Source organism: Panthera leo, chromosome C2 (assembly GCF_018350215.1).
Source record: "Panthera leo isolate Ple1 chromosome C2, P.leo_Ple1_pat1.1, whole genome shotgun sequence".
Taxonomy (NCBI): domain Eukaryota; kingdom Metazoa; phylum Chordata; class Mammalia; order Carnivora; family Felidae; genus Panthera; species Panthera leo.
Window position 1 is genome coordinate 60,206,243 of NC_056687.1, and position 19,349 is coordinate 60,225,591.

The 19,349-nt window shown below is 40.1% G+C and overlaps 1 protein-coding gene across 2 annotated transcripts in view; it reads right to left on the reverse strand.

Annotated features, from left to right (window-relative positions):
- Positions 1–14,239: 14,239 nt before the first annotated feature.
- DRD3 (dopamine receptor D3) overlaps positions 14,240–19,349 on the reverse strand; it is a 33,142-nt gene continuing 28,032 nt past the window's right edge. Inside the window, exons 5-7 of one of the 2 annotated variants that reach the window (XM_042956037.1) lie at positions 15,726–15,861; positions 15,579–15,626; positions 14,240–14,436 (exon numbers count right to left, since the gene is read on the reverse strand). In XM_042956037.1, coding sequence (XP_042811971.1) covers positions 14,240–14,436; positions 15,579–15,626; positions 15,726–15,861 — 381 coding nt within the window. Of the gene's footprint in view, positions 14,437–15,578; positions 15,862–19,349 lie in introns of both variants that reach the window. The other variant, XM_042956036.1, reaches the window with a different exon arrangement.

A 19,349-nucleotide genomic window follows, 5' to 3' on the forward strand; every position in this document is an offset into this window, starting at 1 on the left:
AGTGCTAAAGGCTGCTATAAGGATGTAAAAGCTTTGCTTAGAGTTGAGAGAACAAACATGGGGCAACTTGTTCTTTGAGTAAGTGAGGTGGTGCAGTGTTAACAGAAGTTAGGTAGTTCTTATGTTTTTCAATTATTTACTTTGCTTCTTTTCCAAGGTGCAAAAAGACACAGGAAATTGGATTTTTCTTAGAGAGACAGTGTGGAAGGAGGGTATTGATATTAGCCCACCTGGGCAAGGAATGGAGATTCCCAGGGTTTGGTCATCAAAGACAGGAGAAGATGTGGGAGCCTCCAGGCCAGATTTGGTAGAAAGGTGGGCAGGAGAAGACACAGGAGAGGGACAAAGCCAGGAAGACAGTGATCTGTCTCTTCCCTCTTCCACAATCTGCTCAGATGTTGAGTAAATTCCACTAAAACTTATTAATTGCTTAGTGTGAGTGGATTTCTTATAGAAATAGAAGATGAAACTCAGCCTGGCTCTCAAGGGAACCTAGGAAAAATGAAAACCAATTTTTAGATGCAGGGGCCAGAGAAAAGGGACAGTAGGATATACCACCTTCAATTTTGAAAAGAAGGTGCAATGAGAATTGAAGTCCCACAGAGTTGAGAAAGGAAGAAAACAGGGAACCTTTCTAAAGTGGATTTAAGTTTCTAGAGCCAGAGGAATTATATGCCAGGAAATTGAAATAATGTGAAATAATAAAGGGGTTCTCAGAGCCTTTATCAGTAATCTATTGGTGAGTACAGCTAGTGGAAGAAGTGCCTGAAGGCTGAAAGCTTTTTACAAAGGGGAACACATTAGATTCTACCAACTATGGATGGGTGAGCCCTGACATCCATTCTACTGCAAATGATTACCATAAGGTGAAGCCAATCATGGTATTACATTCCCTTTGCCAGGATGCATTGCAGAGTGCAACAGTGACTTAATCCTCGTTAGGAAGACACAAGGGGAAGTCTGCTGGGGGTAACAGGCAAAGAAATGACACCAAGAGAAGGGTGGTTCTGCTGCTGGTAGACATTGTTGTGTTGGATAGGACTCCTGGAACTGCCCCATCATTGCCTTGTACTCATGAGGTAGGGGATGAGGAGCCACCTTGAGCACAAAGCCAGTACAGGTTTCCCCTGTATGTGAAAGTGGAGTGCTCCTATGAAACCTTTTGTAAGCGGAAATGGAGTAAAGTGAAGAATCAGTTACCATTAATTTATATGGAAAATTATTTGAGCATTCCCAGACCACCAAAATAACCTCTCAGGCCCTTTCTGATATCTTAGGACACACTTTGCTAGCAGATACACAAAACAAATCAAGATAAAGCACAGATGCTCACAGATACAGTTCAAAGCTCTGACAGCTTGATGCTGAGATGCTACATGTAGTTCCTGGGGAAGGAGCTTGGTGGGGTCACTCTGGCGACTCTGAATGCCTGCAGCCTCTATAATGGCTGGTTGCAACACAAACTCTGAATGCTATTTTCGCTTTTCACCTTTTTTCATAAAAGAGAAAATCCTTTTTGGATTTCTTTTGTTAGAAAAAATAGGTACTAACATAGGTCTCTGTAAAAGCAAAGTGGCGTAACTTGAACTTTCAAAAAGCAAAGGATACCTGTACTCGGAGTTTAGCAGAGAGGTGAGCGAGAAAGAACCTAAATCAATGATGACATTGATAAGCCACTGAATCTGCCAACCTGAAGCTCATACTACCTATAGTGTTCTTCCTAAGTGGTAATAGTAAACTTTCTAATTAAGGCAATTTGAGACCGGGTTTTCTGCCAGTTGGGGCAAAGAAATTGTAACTGATACAATGGCATATGCTGATTTCAACAAAACATTTTACAGATATTTTTATAGTGTCCTTGATATAAAACTAACTTGGGGCTGGACACAACAACTGCAAGTATATTTGTGGACTGTTGAAAGCGTGGTTATAACCTATGCAAGTCCTACAAACATTGCTTGGCTCTGAGGATTGAAGCCTCATTTGTTTTATAAATAACTTGACATCGTCCCCTTTGATACCTTCAAAGCCAGTCTAAGACAGAGTTAAAATTCAAAGTGACTTCACACGCTGGAATGGTATGATAAAAGCAACAAGTTGAATAAAGGACAAATACAAGGTCCAGTACTGGCTCCAAAAATCTAGGACACATATTAGGACACAGAAGTTCAAAACTTTAATGGAAGATATCTGGGAACTTTAGGTGAGCATGGATAGTGGATGCTATTCTCTGCTGCCTAGATTTCCCTTTCAAAGCTAAGGCAACAGTTGCCCCAGTTGTGGGGTGTATTGGTGGCTAATGGCCAGTGGCTTTCAGCTGAATCCCTCTCCAGACATGGTCCTCAGCCGAAGAGAACTGTGTCCCTCACTTCCCAAGTTGGGCCTCCTCCTTGGAGATAGCTGCTTTACATACTTGATCAATATGGGTATATAAAGGCCCATGTACCTAAGGGTGGGAAAAATCTGAAGGGCCATCTCAGATCCAGAAAACCATATGTGATCTTCTAAAGCCCTTGTTACAATTGAATCAGAGTGACTTGGGTCATGACCTGGTAAAGCCTATGGTATAGGAAATATCATTGGTAGGAAAAAATACCCTGTAGATTTTATGGCAAGCCTTAACAGGAAAATCCAAAAAGACCCCTAAGATTCAGAAGTGAGCCAAGCTACCTGTAGCAGGGTACTATATACCTTTCGAAAAATAACTCTTGGTGTGCTACTGGTTCTTGGTAGAAACAGAGAAGCTGATGATGTGATATCAAGTGTTTATGCAGCCAGAACTACCCATCATAAGTTTTGTCAGACCCCCAACAACAATCAAATGGAAAAAATGGTGTACATCTGCGATCAAGTATGAGCATAGCCAGAAATAAATAATAAACTGCATGATTGGTGGCCCAGACTTCTATGTCACTCACCACCCTTGCACTGATACCTCACCCTTAGCTCATACTTATAGGTACCATGGGGTGAGAGGAAAAGCTGAATTTGGTTTATGAATAGGTAAGATCAATATGTGGTTGAAAAACTAAGTAGACTATTGCTGTACTTCAAGGGTGCAGCTCCACTCAGGGATGTCTCTGAAAGATAGGGATGAAAGGAATTCTTCCTAGTGGACAAAGCCTCAGGCAGCATGCCTGTCAAGAAAAATATTTTGAGGTAATAATATATATCACTAAAGGGCAGTAATGAATGACTTGGACAGTTAACTCTACACAACCATGGAAACAGAATGTCTTAGCTAGTCGATGCCAGCCAACTTCTATCAATGCTGGCAAGTAGGTACATTAAGGGATGAGCAGGTAAGAAATGGACTCACCATCCTAGAAAGGCTAATTGATCTTGATCATCAAGAGAAGGTAGTTCTGCTGTTACATAATGGAGACAGAAAAGAATACTTCCTTGCCCGCGGTGCCTGGGTGGCTCAGTCATTTAGACATCTGACTCTTGATATTGGCTTAGGTCATAATCTCAGCATTCGTGAGACCAAACCCTGTCTGACTCTGCACTGACAGTGTGGAGTCTGCTTGGGATTCTCTCTCCCTCTCTCTACCCTTCCCCTGCTTGCTCTCTCTCTCTCAAAATAAATAAACATTAAAAAAAAGAAGAAGAAGAAACAGACCTTAAAGAATGCTCCCTTGCTCAATATCAGTGGTAAGGGACAAATACAACAAACATGGCTTGAGAAATGGTGGCAAGGGTGAAGGTTATGTGTGGCCTCAAAACATGGGCTCCCACTTGCTAAGGCTTATCTAATTACTGCTGCTATTGAATATCCAGCTTCCTAGTAACAGACACCTGCACTGAGCTCCCAAAAAGGCTCCAACTCTTGAGAAGATCAACCAGCTTCTTAATGGCAAGTTAAATACAATGGGCACTTCCACAGTGTGATTCATCCTGATAGAAATTGACTGGAATCAACTAATATTCCAATATGGACTTCTCCTTCCTACTCAGACAACCTTAGCCAGACAGTGCTTATGTAGCATTTGATCCACTGGAATAGAATTGCATCAGACCAAGATAATTGCTTATATCAATGGAGGTATGGCCATGTGCACATAACAATGAGATCCACTGCTTCTTTTACATATTACACCTCCCAGAAGCTGCTGGCCTAATGGAATGTGCAATAGCTTTTTGCATGCACAACTGAAGCATCTGCTTGGAGCTGATATTCTGATGATGGACCACCAGCCTTCAGACACAAGATACACTCTAAATCAAAGACTATTAATGGTGCTGACCCCATCAGTGGAATGCATGGATCTAGGAAACAAAAAATGGAAGTAGAAGTGCCCCCGCCTAATGTTATTTTCCCTGACGTACTTGAGGGTCAGGGAAATTTTGTACTTCTTGTCTCTGTGCTTCTGGACTCTGCAGATTTAGAGGTCCTTGCTCTTCTTTTTTTTTAAGTGACTTTTTTTGAGGCATATTTTACATAGCATGTAATTCACCCACTTCAAGTGCATAATTCAATGTTTTTTAGTAAGTTTACCAAGTTGTACAACCATCACAATAAATCCATTTTAAAATGTTTGTGTTATCCCAATAATATTCTCATGCCCATTTACTATTAATCCCCATTCCCACCCTCTGCCCCAGGCAACCACTAATCTACTTTCTGTATAAGTTTGCCTTTTCTGGACATTTTATATAAATGGAATCCTACAATATATAGTCTCTTGCTGCTTGCTTCTTCCACTTAGTAAAAGCTTCTGAGATTTATCTGTGTCATAGTATGTATCATTAGTTTGCTACTTTTCATTGTTGAATAGTATTTTGCTGTATGGATACACCACATTTTGTCTATCCGTTCACTAATTGAAGGACATTTGGGTTATTTCCAACTTTTGGCTATTATGAATAATGCTGTAAAGAACAGTAATGTACAGGTCATTGTGTGAGTATTTGTTTTCATTTCTTTTGGGTAGATGTCCAGGAGCAGAATCACCAGATGATATGGTAAATCTATGTTTAACTTTTTAAGGACTGTCAAAACATTTTCCAAAGTGACTGCATCATTTTACATTCTCATCAGCAATGTATAAGGATCCCCATTTCTCTACCCACTCTCTAACATTTGTTATTATCTTTTTTTTATTTTGTAGCCATTCTTTGATGACTAATGATGATCATCTTTTTTATGTGTCTATAGGTAATTTTTAAATCTTTTTTACTAAAATGTCCATTAACATATTAAGCCTTTTTTGGGGGGTGGGGTTAGGTGATTGAATTGTTTGTCTTATTGAATTGTAAAAGTTCTTTGTACATTTTTTTTTTTTTTAAGTAAACTCTATGCCCCAGTGTGGAACTCACAACCCTGACTGAGATCAAGAGTCACATGCTGACCACCTGAGCCAACCAGGCATACTCTTTATATTCTGGATACAGTCCTTTATCAGATATGTGTCTTGCAAATATTTTGCAAGCCAGTCTTATTGTTTCTAAATGGTGTCTATGACATGTAAAGTTTTGAGTTTTCATAAGTCCCATTTACCTTTTCTTTCTTTTTTATGGTGTTTGTAATGTCATATCTAAAAAATCGTTGCCTATGTTAAGGTCTCAAAGATTCTTACCTACATTTCCTTTTTAAAGTTTTATTGTTTAGCTCTTATATTTAATTTTATAATCCATTTTGAATTAATTTTGGGGTATAGCATGAGGTTGGGCCTAAATTTATGTTTTTGCATGTAAATATCTAATTATCCTAGCACTATTTGTTTAAAAGGCTCTCCTTTCATCAATGAAAAATCAAAAGGATTTTTTTTTAGACTTTTGATTCTGTTCCATTGATCTATATAACTATACTATGCTAATTCCATACTTTTGATAACTGTAGTTTTTTAGTAAGTTTTGAAATTGGAAAGTAAACATTCTCCAACTTTGTCCTTCTTTTCAAAAATTATTTTGGCTGCTCTGGATTGTTTGCATTCCCATATAAATTTCACAATCTGCTTATAAGTTTCTGGGAGAAAAAAAAAGATCTGTTGGACTTTTGAGGAGGATTGCATTACATATATAGATCAATTTAGAGAGAATTGCCATCTAAACAATGTTGAGTCTTCCAATCAAATAACATGGAGCCTCTAGGTCCTGTTCTTTTTTATATGTTTTAAATTAAAAAAATATGAAGGTCAAATTCACATAACATAAAATTTACCATTTCAAAGTGAGCAATTCAGTGTACCTCTATCTGTTGTGAGACACTTTTTCTGTCTAGTTCCAAATATTTTCATCACTCTGAAAGAAATCATACATCCATTAAGCAGTTAGTCCCCATACCCTCTTCTCCCACCTTTGGAAACCACCGATCTATTTTTATCTCTATGGATTTAACTATTCTAGGTATCATAAAATATGTGACCTTTTGTGTCTGGCTTCTTCCACTTAGCATATTGTTTTTGAGGTTCATCTACATTGTAGCATGTACCAGTACTTCATTCCTTTTCATGGCTGAATAACATTCCATTGTATGGATATACCACAATTCATTTATGCATTTGTGTGTTGATGGCCATTTGGATTCTTTCCAAATTTTTGGCTATTATGAGTAGTGTTGCTATGAACATTTCTACGCAAGTTTTTTTTTTTTTTTTTTTTTTTTAAAGACTTGTTTTCAATTCTTTGGGATATACACCGGAGTGAAATTGCTGGATCATGAAGTAATGCTATGTTTAACTTTTTGAGGTAAAGATCCTTGCTCTTAAAGGAGAAATATGTCTAGTAGGGGATGAAAATCCCATTAAGCTTTAAGTTATGTCTTTCACCTAGTCATTTGGAGCTCCTTGTGCCAGGAGACCAACAGATAAGAGATGGAGCATCCTGGCAAAGATAATTGAATCCTGATAAGGAGAAGTTAAGGATGTTGTTACACAATGAGGGAAGAATACATTTGGTGCCTGTATGGTCCACTAAAGTGTCTCTTTGTCTTCCTTTGTTTAATTTTGCCAATATATGGATAAGTGTAGCAGCCATGGTCTGAGAAAGTTACCATATCCCTCAGGGTCACTCCATCAGATTTGTTCCTAGACCAGTAGAGTGCTAATCAGTAGTGAGGGGCGTCTAGAATAGATGATGGAAGAAGACAACAATGAGAATTATTTTGGCATTGAGACCAGTTGGTTTGACAGAGATTACAGTCCATCCCACTCAACTTCCACAGAAAGAGAGACCAACTAGATTCCTGATGAAGCTGTTTCTAGAATTTATCATATAAAGAAAGTGGAGCCAAATGACATTTAGTGTATGCTGTGGTGTGCATCCAGATCTCCCCTTCAGGATTGAGGAATTTCTTCCCCCAGTTGCCAGGAGTGTTGACAATGAGAGCTTTCAACTGCAGAGAGCCTCCTTGCCTAAAGCACGCCTCCTTCCCAGGGATGGTCCACATCCAACTTCTGGCTGGGGCCATAAAAGTCCCTGCTCACTGAGAAATCCCAGAAAGACTAAGTTCCTTGTATGACTGCATCACAGTTCAACTCCTCCTTCTGCTGAATCTGACTTCTGACTTGCTTTACATATAGGTGTTGATCCCTAAGGCATATCCCATTGAAGTTATCTATTCAGCATGCAAATCTCCTTCTTAGGATTTCAATAGGAGCCCTAAGAGTCTGTGTAATTTTTGGGGTCATTAAAAATTGAATATTTGAATTATGCAGAAATGAGTCCATAGCACTCTGAACTGGTTAAATAAATGGCATTTAGAAGATTGTATTCTATCTGGTGCCCTATATTTTAAGGGAAACACTAACAACATAGCTACATCCAGAAGAAATCAATGAAGATGGAGAGTGTAAGAAAATGTTACCTGGAGTAGAAAAAGGAATTGAGACTTTGGTGAACTGTCTTAATCCCACAAAGGCAGTCACTGGGAAGATGGAATAGAAGTTTCTGTGCTGGAGGAGGGAACAGGGGTGCAAAGGTAGATTTTATAAGAAGACAGATTTTGGTTGAAAGGAGGGAGGAATTTTCTGAAAGATAACCTGTCACTTGTATTGGGGAGAAGTGATCCACTTTCTTAATATGGCTGGATGATCATGGGTCAGAGATGTTAGAATTTCTGCAATAAGTTGGAGACTGGGCTAAAGTCCCTTCCAACTTCCAAATCCCATGATTTTAGGTTGTTATAAATGGAAGCTTTTCAGGGGTCTTTAATATAGAATCTTATGGAATCTGTAAACCATAATGCAGGTTAACTTAACTCTATTATGTTAAGTTTTCTTAGAAGGAAAATACCTTCCTTCACCTTAGCCCATCTACAATGGTGCTAAATGGGGTAGGAGAAGTACATGATATTCCCTCAGCTTTCCTTAGCCTCAATGGGATTGCTGTTGAATTCCTTTTTATTTTATTTTATTTTGTTAAGACAGTGAGAAACAACTAAGGATGTTCTTTGAACAGTTTTGACTTTTATTAATAAGCATGTTTGTAGGTTTTTAGGCCTCAGAAGATAATTTATGCCCTTCTAGAATTATTTTTAGCTTGTCTTATCATAGCTTAGGAATCCAGATTTACCACTTTTACTGATAACAAAGTTAAGCACCAGGAAGTTTGCAGAATTGACTCAGGCCACTAAAGAGACTATATGCCAAGGCTGGAATCTAACCTCATATTTTAAATGACAGAGCTTTTGTGAATTTCCACAAGTCATCCAAATTCCAAGTCCTCTTGCCTTCCAGATCACTTTCACCACATTTTATGGATTGATTTGTGTTCCCGCAAAAAGGTATTTTGAGGTTCTAATCCCCAGAACCTGTAAATGTAAACTTATTTTGAAATAGGGTCTTTGCAGATATAATCAAATTAAGATTGGATTAGGGAAGGATCTAATTCGATGACTTATAAGAAGAGGGAAACTTGAACACAGACATACAGCAAGAGAATGCCATGTGAAGAAGGAGGAGAGATTGGTGTTACTCTGCCCCACTTAGGGACATTAAGGATTGCTGGTAACATCAAGATCTAGGAGGAGGCTAAGAATGATCTTCCCCTACAGCCTTCAGAGAGTATGGCTCTGTCAACACCTTGATTTTGGACTTGGAGCTTTCAGAACCATGAGATAAATCTCTGTTGTGTTAAGCCACACAGTTTGTGGTCATTTGATACGGCAGCCCTAGGAAACTAATGCTCCGTATCCAGTGTGCTTCTCTCAGGAAAAAAGAGATGGAGTAAGAAGAAAGGCTGTTAGGCTCAGACATCATGAGGAGCAAAGATGGAAAGTCTTGAGGAATACCTGTGTTCTGATCCTCATTCCCTGGCCAGGAGAGGAACAGAGGCCCCAAGGTCACCTTTAGCAAGCACGTATCTGCCATTAGCCTGGCGTCAGATCACTCTATACTTGGGCACATGGCTGGATGAGCAGGGAAAGGGTGTGCTGTTAGGGACTAGCCATTTGCCTAACAACTTCACTACTAATCCAGCCAAGTATCCTGGGAACATTTAGGGAATAAAAGACAAGAGAAAAATCAGATTTCATGTGGGAGGCTGAACAGATTGTGCCTGATAGCATGAGACAATTAGAGAATCAGCAAAGAGAAAGAAAGATGGGCTGTGAACCAGATAGCAGTGATAAAAATAGCTGCTTAGGGGGATGATGATGATGATGATGATGATGAAGATGATAATAATATCAATGATAATAATCTCTCACATTTGTTAGAGCTTATCGTTGTCAAACACTTCTAATTCATAATGTAGTCTAATCTTCGTCTAGTGAGTAAGGCCATTGGGATGGGTGGGGCAAGACGTCCCAGGACTTGTGCTTGGCACAGACTCCTAGATTCTGCCTCTGCTAGTGTGTGCGACTGAGCAGGGCTGACATCGGCATCACCCTCCACTGAATCTCCGTGTCAGGAGGTAGTCATGGAAACTCACTTCCCTCCTAAGCTGATGAGGAGAGAATTAGGTAGAAAGGAGGAATCAAGTTAATTGCCTGTCATCCCCTCTCTGCTCTTTGTGTGTTGACTCAAATTAAGCTTTTTCAGCTTTCTGATATCAGCAGATACCAAAGGATGGGAGCACAGGCCTGGGAGTCAGGACCTGCTGGAAACAGCCAGTTCTGAGCAAATCCCTTAACCTTTCTGCTCCTCTGTTTAGTTCTGACCCAAGCATTCAGGAAGACAAATCTCTTTGCTTGACCCCCTCGATTTCTGACCCAAATGCTCTGAACTGCCTTAATTTTAACCATCTCTGATTCTACATCCATTCAGCCAGCCATTTCTCCACTTGTATAGAAAAGAGCAAAGAATTCAAATTGAATTTTGCATTTATTGAAATTCACTGTAGCACAGAGGGAAGTAATTAAATAAGTCAGTTAAGTAAGTCGTCTGTGATGTGTGTTGCCCACATGGAGGGAAGTGGGGGAAAGATCTAGAGGTTTTCTGCAAGTTGTATCACCACCTGCTCAGTTACCACCTGAGCAGAGCTGGAGGAGGTCTCCAAAGATGAGGCCCTTTCCTTTCCTGCCCTATGGCCTCTTCTCTACAGCAAGATGGAATTATTTGAGATGCCTTGAATGCTTCTTCCTTGTTTACATCTTTAGCCCTTCAAAGGTTTTCTCTGCCTGGTACACCATTCCTACTTTTTAATTATGTCTTAACTCTGACAATACTTGTCTGGGAAGACTTGTTAGGGCTGAATATTGAACTTCCAAACACTATATGAATTCTTTTTACTATAGACAAAAAGTAGGTCATTGGTATATGCATAAGTTAGACTTTCCCAGTGTGCTACAAGCTTCTGGGGGCAGGGACCTTGTCTTCCTTGATGATGTTTCCCAGCACTAACACCATGCCTGGCACACAGAAGGTGATAAATCAACATTTATTTATTTATTGAATAAGTGATTGATTTAGTAAATGAACAATGAAAGGTGTGTTAGAAGATATGTGCTAGGAAAAGGAAATATTTATTTATGATCTAGAGTTGAATGTTGGTTGAAATCTATCTGGATTTCCACGCTTATTTGCATTTCACCCAAACAGTATGGGAAGCTCTGAGGCTTCATTAGGCCCCAGAACAGGTTTGCCCTCAACAACTCTGCTCTGCTTCATTCAGGGCAACATTTCTCCTGCAATTTTTGGCCATGCTGGCTCTGAGAGTGCAAAGCTCTGAGGTTAAGTGCTGGTTCATAGTGGGAACTATAGAGGTCGAGGTGGTAGAATGAAGAATCCCAGGATGAAGAGGCTGAAGGGAATGTTTGGGATTCCCTTAGAAGGCTCTGCCTGGATCAGAAGAAATTCTAGGAAGGGAATGCTGTCTCAGATTAGAGATAAGAGACACTGTCTAGGAGAAAAGAAGCCTCTCAGCTTAATGGTGAAGGTGACAGTATGACTTTCTCCTTGTATCTATATGGAGTTTATAGTTTTTATAGAAGAGTTCAGTATATTTGACTGTGTGTCTGTCATTAGCCAACTGTGGGACAATAGTTCTGGACTTGAGTTTCCTTTTGTACAAATGAAGGAGAGAGTAGAAACAAATACTCTCTAAATTCTGTTGCATGATTTTATAAAAACAGATTATGAATTTCCTGGGTGACTGTTTTAGAAATTGAACATGGCAGGAGAGTGAGAGCAATGCCTTGGGCTGGGTTCTTCAGGAAGTTTAAGGGTGGCAGTGGGTCAGGTAGGCTGAAGCTCTCACAGCGATCTTTGTCCCATTCTTTTCTCCCTGTCTTTTTCTCCCACCCATTTACCTCTCTGGTGGAAGGCAGTGTGTCATAGTAGTTAGTTGTATGGGCTTGCGAAGCAGGTAGAAGTATATTCAAATCCCAGCTCTGGGGGTGCCTAGGTGGCTCAGTCAGTTGAGTGTCTGACTTCGGTTCAGGTCATGATCTCACGGTTCTTTGAGGTTGAGCCCTGCAACAGGCTCACTGATGTCAGCACAGAGTCTGCTTAGGATCCTCTATCCCCCTCTCTCTGCTCCTCTCCCATTCCCCGACCCTGTCAAAAATAAATAAACATTAAAAAAAAAAAAAAAATCCCAGCTCTGCCACTATGTATAACCTGAGGCAAATTTCCTGACTTCCCTTAGCCTCAATTTCCTTACCTACAAAACTGAGTTTATCTTCTTAAGGTTATCATAAAGTTTTAATGATGTAAGGTTTTTGATATAAGGAAGGATACACAATATTTGCTATTCATTCTTCCTCATAAATATATTAGTGCTGATGTGGCCTATGTTTTTATTTTTAGTACTCTAATTTTGACACGGAATTTTATTAATTTTAACCCACTATCCTACTTGTTTTCTGTTTATTGTGCATGGGAAAATCTAGGAATCATGTACTTTTACCTCTTCAGATATGTAACTGTCTCAGTCCCCAGTTCTGCTTGCACCATAAACCTACTGAGCTAGATGGTATAAGGTACAAGAACTAGTGGGCACACAAAATTTTTCCACTGAGTTAAAATATAAATACTGATATACACAACAACATGTTAAAAATGCTGGCATTAAAAGCATTCAGGAGTAACAGGTAACTAAGTCACTGGGGATATATATTTCCTTCTTATACACTTAAGGGTTAGAGGAATAAAGATTGGGCAAAGGAAGACTTGGATTCTTTGTAAAGTTCTCGTGCACTTTAAAGCTTTACCAGCACTGGGACACCTGGGTGGCTTAGTCCATTAAGCGTCCGACTCTCTTCATTTCAGCTCAGGTTATGATCTCACGGTTCGTGGGTTCCAGCCCCGCGTCGGGCTCTGTGCTGACATCAGAGAGCCTGCTTGGGATTCTCTTTCTCTCTGACCCTCCACCATTTATGCATGCTCTCTTTCTCTCTGTCTCTTTCAAAATAAATAAATAAACTTCTAATAAAAAAAAAGTAACATATTACCAGGATTGCTGTGGACATCTGTCATGCCTGTGCACTAACAGCTCTTAACAGTAAATTTCTTGAAGTTCGATATGATAACACTTCATAAATTATCTGTAAATTGTATCTTGATTCTGTAGTCAGTAAGAAATAGCTTCTGTAGGTGAACAGGTAGTGGTGAGAATATTCAAGTTCCTTCTAAATGCAATTTTGAATGACATCGACACATTATTTTTATAATGCCTTTAATTTCAGTTGTTGGAGTGGTCACGTTCAGATTCTGCACTAGGCCTTTATAAAGACTGTCCCTGTGCTGTCTTTGGACAGCTACATGCCTGGTGCCCTCGTTCTGAGGTCTACTAGCAGTCTAGGGGAGTCTCTTCCATGCTCACAAATGAACAAACATAGGAGCAGGTGGTGGGATCCTTGAGGGCAGGAGCTGTTTTATTCATTGTCATATATCCAGAGCCTGGGAGGTGACCGGCACTTTGTAGACACTTGGGACTTACTGGGTTTAGGGTCTGAAAGTATTGGGTCTCTGTTAAGCAGGAGATGAAGATGCCTGGGAATAAAAAGTTTATAGCATTATGAAAAGCATATCTGAGGCATGTTATGAACTGCATGGTTTAAAGTGATACTACAGTGGGAGCCATCATTCCTTTTCCACTTAACAACCTCATCCTGAATTACTCTGAGGTTGAGTCTCTGGGATTATGGGAATGGAGTCAAAGGGTCTTCTTAGCTAGACCTACAATACAGGGGTAACAAGGTTTGAAAGGAAGCCCATGTCCCAATGTGGGACAATGTCTTCCTCAGGGCGAGGAATTTTCCTCACCAAATGCAGCCAGATTCTACAGAGAGGTAGAAGCACTGGCTTGTCCTTATAGTTCAGGATACAATGAACCAAAGGAATGACCAAAAGGGTGTTGGCCCACAAAAGTACAGGGTCAGCCTGATAGTTTAATTATAGGCTCGAAGGAAGAGAGACTGGCTGTTTTGCAAGATGGTTTACTGGCTGAGATTTCAAGGACCCCTGGCGAGTTGACAGTTATGAGATCTGTTCATTTTTCCTTCACTGTGATGAATCATGCCTCGGATGACAATTTGGTGTGTGTGTGTGTGTGTGTGTGTGTGTAGAGTCGAGTCACGTTTTATCAGCTTCTCTCTGAATTATTGCTTATCATTCAGGGACCTCCCAAGCACTTGAAGATTTACAGGATGAAGTCAGAGTTTTAGCTGGGGAGGTAGAACATTCTGTTTAGGAAGAAGCAGTTGGTTACACCTGCTACTCAGGGATGTCCTGGCTCCAGGAATCTTCCTACCCCATGCCAGAGAACACAGCACAGTCTTTCTCAGCAGGCCCTGGCCAGTTGCCCAGTGGCCTGGTAGCTAAAGGTGGGCACAGCGAGTATGTTCTCCTCTCCTTCAGCAAGACAGGATCTTGAGGAAAGCTTTACGGAACTCAACATTGAAGGTGGTATAGATCACAGGGTTGAGGGCACTGTTCACGTAGCCCAGCCACGTGGTGGCGCTGTAAAGCTCTGGGGACACATGGCAGACTTGGCAGTGGGTATTGAGAACGTGGGTCAAAAAGAAGGGCAGCCAGCAGACAATGAAGGTCCCTGGGTTACAAAGGAAGAGAGAAATTGGGTAAGGGGTTTGCTTACTCTTTCTGTTATAACAATGAAAATGACTCATGGTTGTTTGTTATCTGCCAGCGGCTATGCTGGAATTTTACATACCCGTTTATTTGTATACCAACCCTATGAAGTAGGTGTGATTAGCCACTTTTTTGGCGGGGGTGGTGAGAAAACTACATGCTTACATCTTTGATTCATCTCAGGCCTTTGTTCCTAAATCAGTTTTCTAGTTTGCTATTTAGGTAGCTCTTTACCAGTCTTTTCTACTTCTCAATTCAATTCAAATGTTTATTTAATGTCTAGCTGTGTGAGACCTGATCCTAGGCACTGATAGGGAAGAAGACCTTAAAGACATGACTGACAGTTCCTGCTGTTGAGATTACATCTAGATGTTCTCACAAAGTCCCTAAGATATGAAAAAGTGAGGTTTGTCAGTGACAATGAACAGAATAAATTGCCCTCACTAACTCTATATGGTACCTGTGACTTATTGATTTTTTTCTTAATTTAAATAAATCCTCTATTTTTCTCCTATAATGACTAACCCTGATTTTATTCATAACAGGAAACTTGATAAATACAGAAATGTGAAAGAAGGAAAATAACCATCCACCACTCAAAGACAATCACTTTTGACATCTTGGTAAATTAATTTTCGTATTTTTTTCTCTGTATTTAAAATAATCTAGATGTTATTGCACCATATGACTGAATTTTTTTGCATCCCTATTTTTTTCACTTAATTTAGAATACAAGTAAGCATTTATAAAATATCCAATATGTGCCAGAAATTTTTATTGAATTGTTATCTTCTTTATTATTTGATTTGTCCATTACATCTCCACGTGATAGGCAACAAACCCAATAGCTAAATGGAGCTCAACTAGGCCACTTGTTAAATTTCATGTTTCGTAAATTTCAGCCTAGGTCTTTTGAATTTTCACTGGAGTTAACATTTATACATAACCCCTCCTCAGTTGTATTGCAAACATTTATAAATATTACAGCTATTGAATTTCCAATTTCTGACAAATGCGGTTCCTTAGTACCCCGGGTCAGCTCCACCAACTCAACCTAACCCGACTAAATCCAACGCAACTCAATGCAACATGACCCAAACTCACCAAGCACAATGGCCAACATCTGGGTTGCCTTTTTCTCCCGAAGTGGCACTCCGCGGGATTGCAAGGGCCCCAACTTTAGAGATGTCGACAACCTGCCATTACTGAGTTTTCGAACCTCTAAGCTGAGCTTGGGTGCCATGGTGGGGCTGAGGGAGTTCTGAGTCCTCCCCTCCCTTTTCAACTCTCCTCCTGCTTCTTGGAAGCCTGGTTGCCCCAAGGCAGTATCTTGGCAGATGCTGTAGTAGCGCTTCAGCTCCAGGTGTGCCCGGCCAGGGGATAGTGGCTGCAGGTGGGACAAGAGAGGGTCCTGAGACTCCTGGGGACACTGTTTACCTTCTGAATGTTCCTGAAAAGGAAAGAGGATGCAAAAAAGTTAGAGGAAACCATCATGTTGTGAAACCTACATCTGAAAGTAGTGGGATCACGAAAAGTTACGGTATGTGAAATCTGCTTCTGACTTTACAACTAAAAAACACCCATCAGATATAGAACATTTGAGAATCACAATAATCCCCTTAGGAGGGTCGTATAGGGTTATAGCCTGGCCTTTTTGAGCTAGAATGACCTGGATATACAGAGGAACACATTAAATGACGCTACTAAGATGTAAATCATAAAATCTGGAATGTGGGGAAGTCTGTAAGATAAATGACTCAGTTTTCTTTTTCTCCAACAAATAAATTGCGACAAAAACAACAGTAACATTTACCAGTTGCAAAGTATGGGTCTTATTTGAATTTTGATTCAAATAAACCAACTACAAAAAATTTACAAAACAATTGGGGTAATGTGAACACTGATTGGATATTTAATGATATTAAGGAGTTATTGATTTGATATTAAGGAGTTATTGATTTTCTTAGTGTGATATCTTGTGGTTACATGTTTATAAAATAGTCTGTATCCCTTAGAGAGTCTTACAGAAATATTTTTGGCTTAAATGTTATGATACTTGGGATTTGCTTTGTAAGAATCCATTAGGCATGGATGAGTATAGGTGGGAGTGTAGATGAAATAAGACTGGCCATGAGTTGATAATTGTTGAAGCTGGCTGATGGCTACTGAAGGATTTGTTATATTTGTCTTTCTACTTTTTTATTTTTGAAATTTTCCACAATAAAAAGTAGAAAGAAAGAAAGAAAGGAAGGAAGAAAGAAAGAAAGAAAGAAAGAAAGAAAGAAAAACAAACCCAGGATTTTCATCTCAGCTTTCCTACTTATCAGATATATCCTTGGGCAAGTTAATTAAATACCTCTGAGCCTCATTTGTAAAACAGAAAAGAAATTGGGGAAAAAAAAGGTTTAGGATGAGTAGAACCTGAGAGTAAAAAACTGCAGCTATTTGGATATTTCTGGTATTTGGCGGGGATGTATGTGTTCAACATCTGAACTTCTTTCTATGCTTGAAGAATCAGACTCTGTCAATCTTGAGTAGTAGGCAGGACCCCTCAGCTCCCATTATTGAAGCCATAAAAGCCATATGTTTACTCTCCCCACATCCTCACTGGTCATCTAGAACTCTGGCACATAAACCAAGCCCAGCAAATTAGAGAATTGTACCTAAGACCTTGAATTGGAGCTTGTGAAGCAGGGAGACTTTAGAATATGTCTAGCAGTTGGGGCACCTGGGTGGCTCAGTCGGTTAAGCGTCCGACTGGCTCAGGTCATGATCTCATGGTTCATGAGTTCGAGCCCCACATCAGGCTCTGTGCTGACAGCTCAGAGCTTGGAGCCTGCTTCAGATTCTGTGTCTCCATCTCTCTCTGCCCCTCCCCACTCGTGCTGTCTCTCTCTCTCTCAAATATAAATAAAAACATTTAGAAAAGAATATGTCTAGCATACTGTGGCAGTCAGTGTCCAGTGTCCTAGGTCTTCCAACCAGATTCTTCCTTAGGCAGGAACAGCATCATCTGAAGTTATTCTTCATTGTCTGAGCTACTTTGGTATCCTTCTAGTAAATTCCTTTTTCTGTATGTTAGTCAGTGTTAGCAACCAAGAATGCTCACTACTTTCTCCTTAGTTCAAGGAATCACAGTGCTAGTGCACTGTACACACTCAGAAACATTGCTGAATGAATGAATGCAATAGGCCTTTAATATGATACAGTATTTTTAAAACTCTGCTCCATAGAGGTGTTCATAGGGATTCTAGTATAATATAATTTTAAAATTTTTGATGGGGTTTTAAAATAATTCACATAAACATATTGTGTTTTTTTAATTTTTAAAATTTATTTTATATATATATAGAGAGAGCACAAGTGGGGGAGAAGGGCAGAGGGGGAGAGAGAGAGAGAGAATCTTAAGTAGACTCCACGCTCAGCATGGGGCCCAACCCAGGGCTCAATTCCATGACCCTGGGATCCTGACCTGAGTCGAAATCAAGAGTCTGATGCTCAACTGACTGAGCCACCCAGGTGCCCTAGGCATATTGTGTTTTTATCTGAATGGCCATTTATAACCAATATTATGATTGTGCTGGCATCTAGTAATCTAAAAGTGACAATATTTAACTTCAAATGCATTACTTCTGAAACTAAAGGACTGGGGACAAATTCTTGAGTATTCTTGTGAAATCTCAGGTTTGAGAACATTGATCTAGTATAATTTGTCTCTATTTTACAGATGTGGAAACTCAGTCCTGAAGAAGCAAAGTGATCCTTTCAAGCATATATATTGGTGAGTGTATTTTTCAGCTCTCTGCAAATGCTCATCACTACCGTCATGACTGGCATGAAGAAACACTGGATTCCTCTGGGTCTGGCTGACAGAGCCCTCCACTCCCAGGTGGTAGGACAGGACCTGTTTCTCCATACTCCTGGCAATGCCAGCCTCTTGGCTCTCCATTCTCTCTTTCTTCCTTTTGGCCTTAGAGTCTCCTCAGACCTTAGATCTGCTATAGGCAACTTTAAAATTCTTACCTATTTTTAAAAAATTATTTACAGGGGCACCTGGGTGGCTCAGTCGGTTAAGCATCCAACTTCGGCTCAGGTCACGATCTCATGGTATGTGAGTTCGAGCCCCGCGTCAGGCTCTGTGCTGATGGCTCAGAGCCTGGAGCCTGTTTCAGATTCTGTGTCTCCCTCTCTCTCTGACCCTCCCCCGTTCATGCTCTGTCTCTCTCTGTCTCAAAAATAAATAAACGTTAAAAAAAAATTAAAAAAAAATTTATTTACAGCAAGAATCTCTATCTGCTATACCAGGCATGTGTAAAAAGTGGTTAATTAACTATACAGAGATCGGACAAAGCTCAGACCTTCATCATTATGAGGTTTTGAAATTTTATTCCTAATGTTTACTTGGAGTTCAGGGAGAGGAATATTGATCTTCTATTTAACAGCTCCATTCTGTGCTCAGCTTACTTGGGAAGGCAGGGCTGGATTGAAGTAAAAGGACAAGGATAAGGGTGACCACAAAATTGTCTTGGTTTTCCCCCATATACAGTGGGAAACAGAACACTTGAAAGTCTCACATTAGCATCTCTTCTCTGCTTTTTTCGCTCTGCCCATGTATGCTTCATTGATACCCTGTTCCCTCTAGGCAGGTGACTCTGGATGACATCCTCACACCACACCAAGAGTCAGTGGCTCTAGTCATTGGGATCTATCTCCATAGTGATATGCTTTCTGAATATCATTTGGAGATTCCTATTCTGGAGCTCAAATCAGGATCTCATATTTATTAACAAGTAAGGGATTGGGGCCAGTCCATTCTGGGGTGGAGGTAGAAGCAAGTCAAGTCAGCATCTTGAGAAAATGTATCCTATTCTTCTC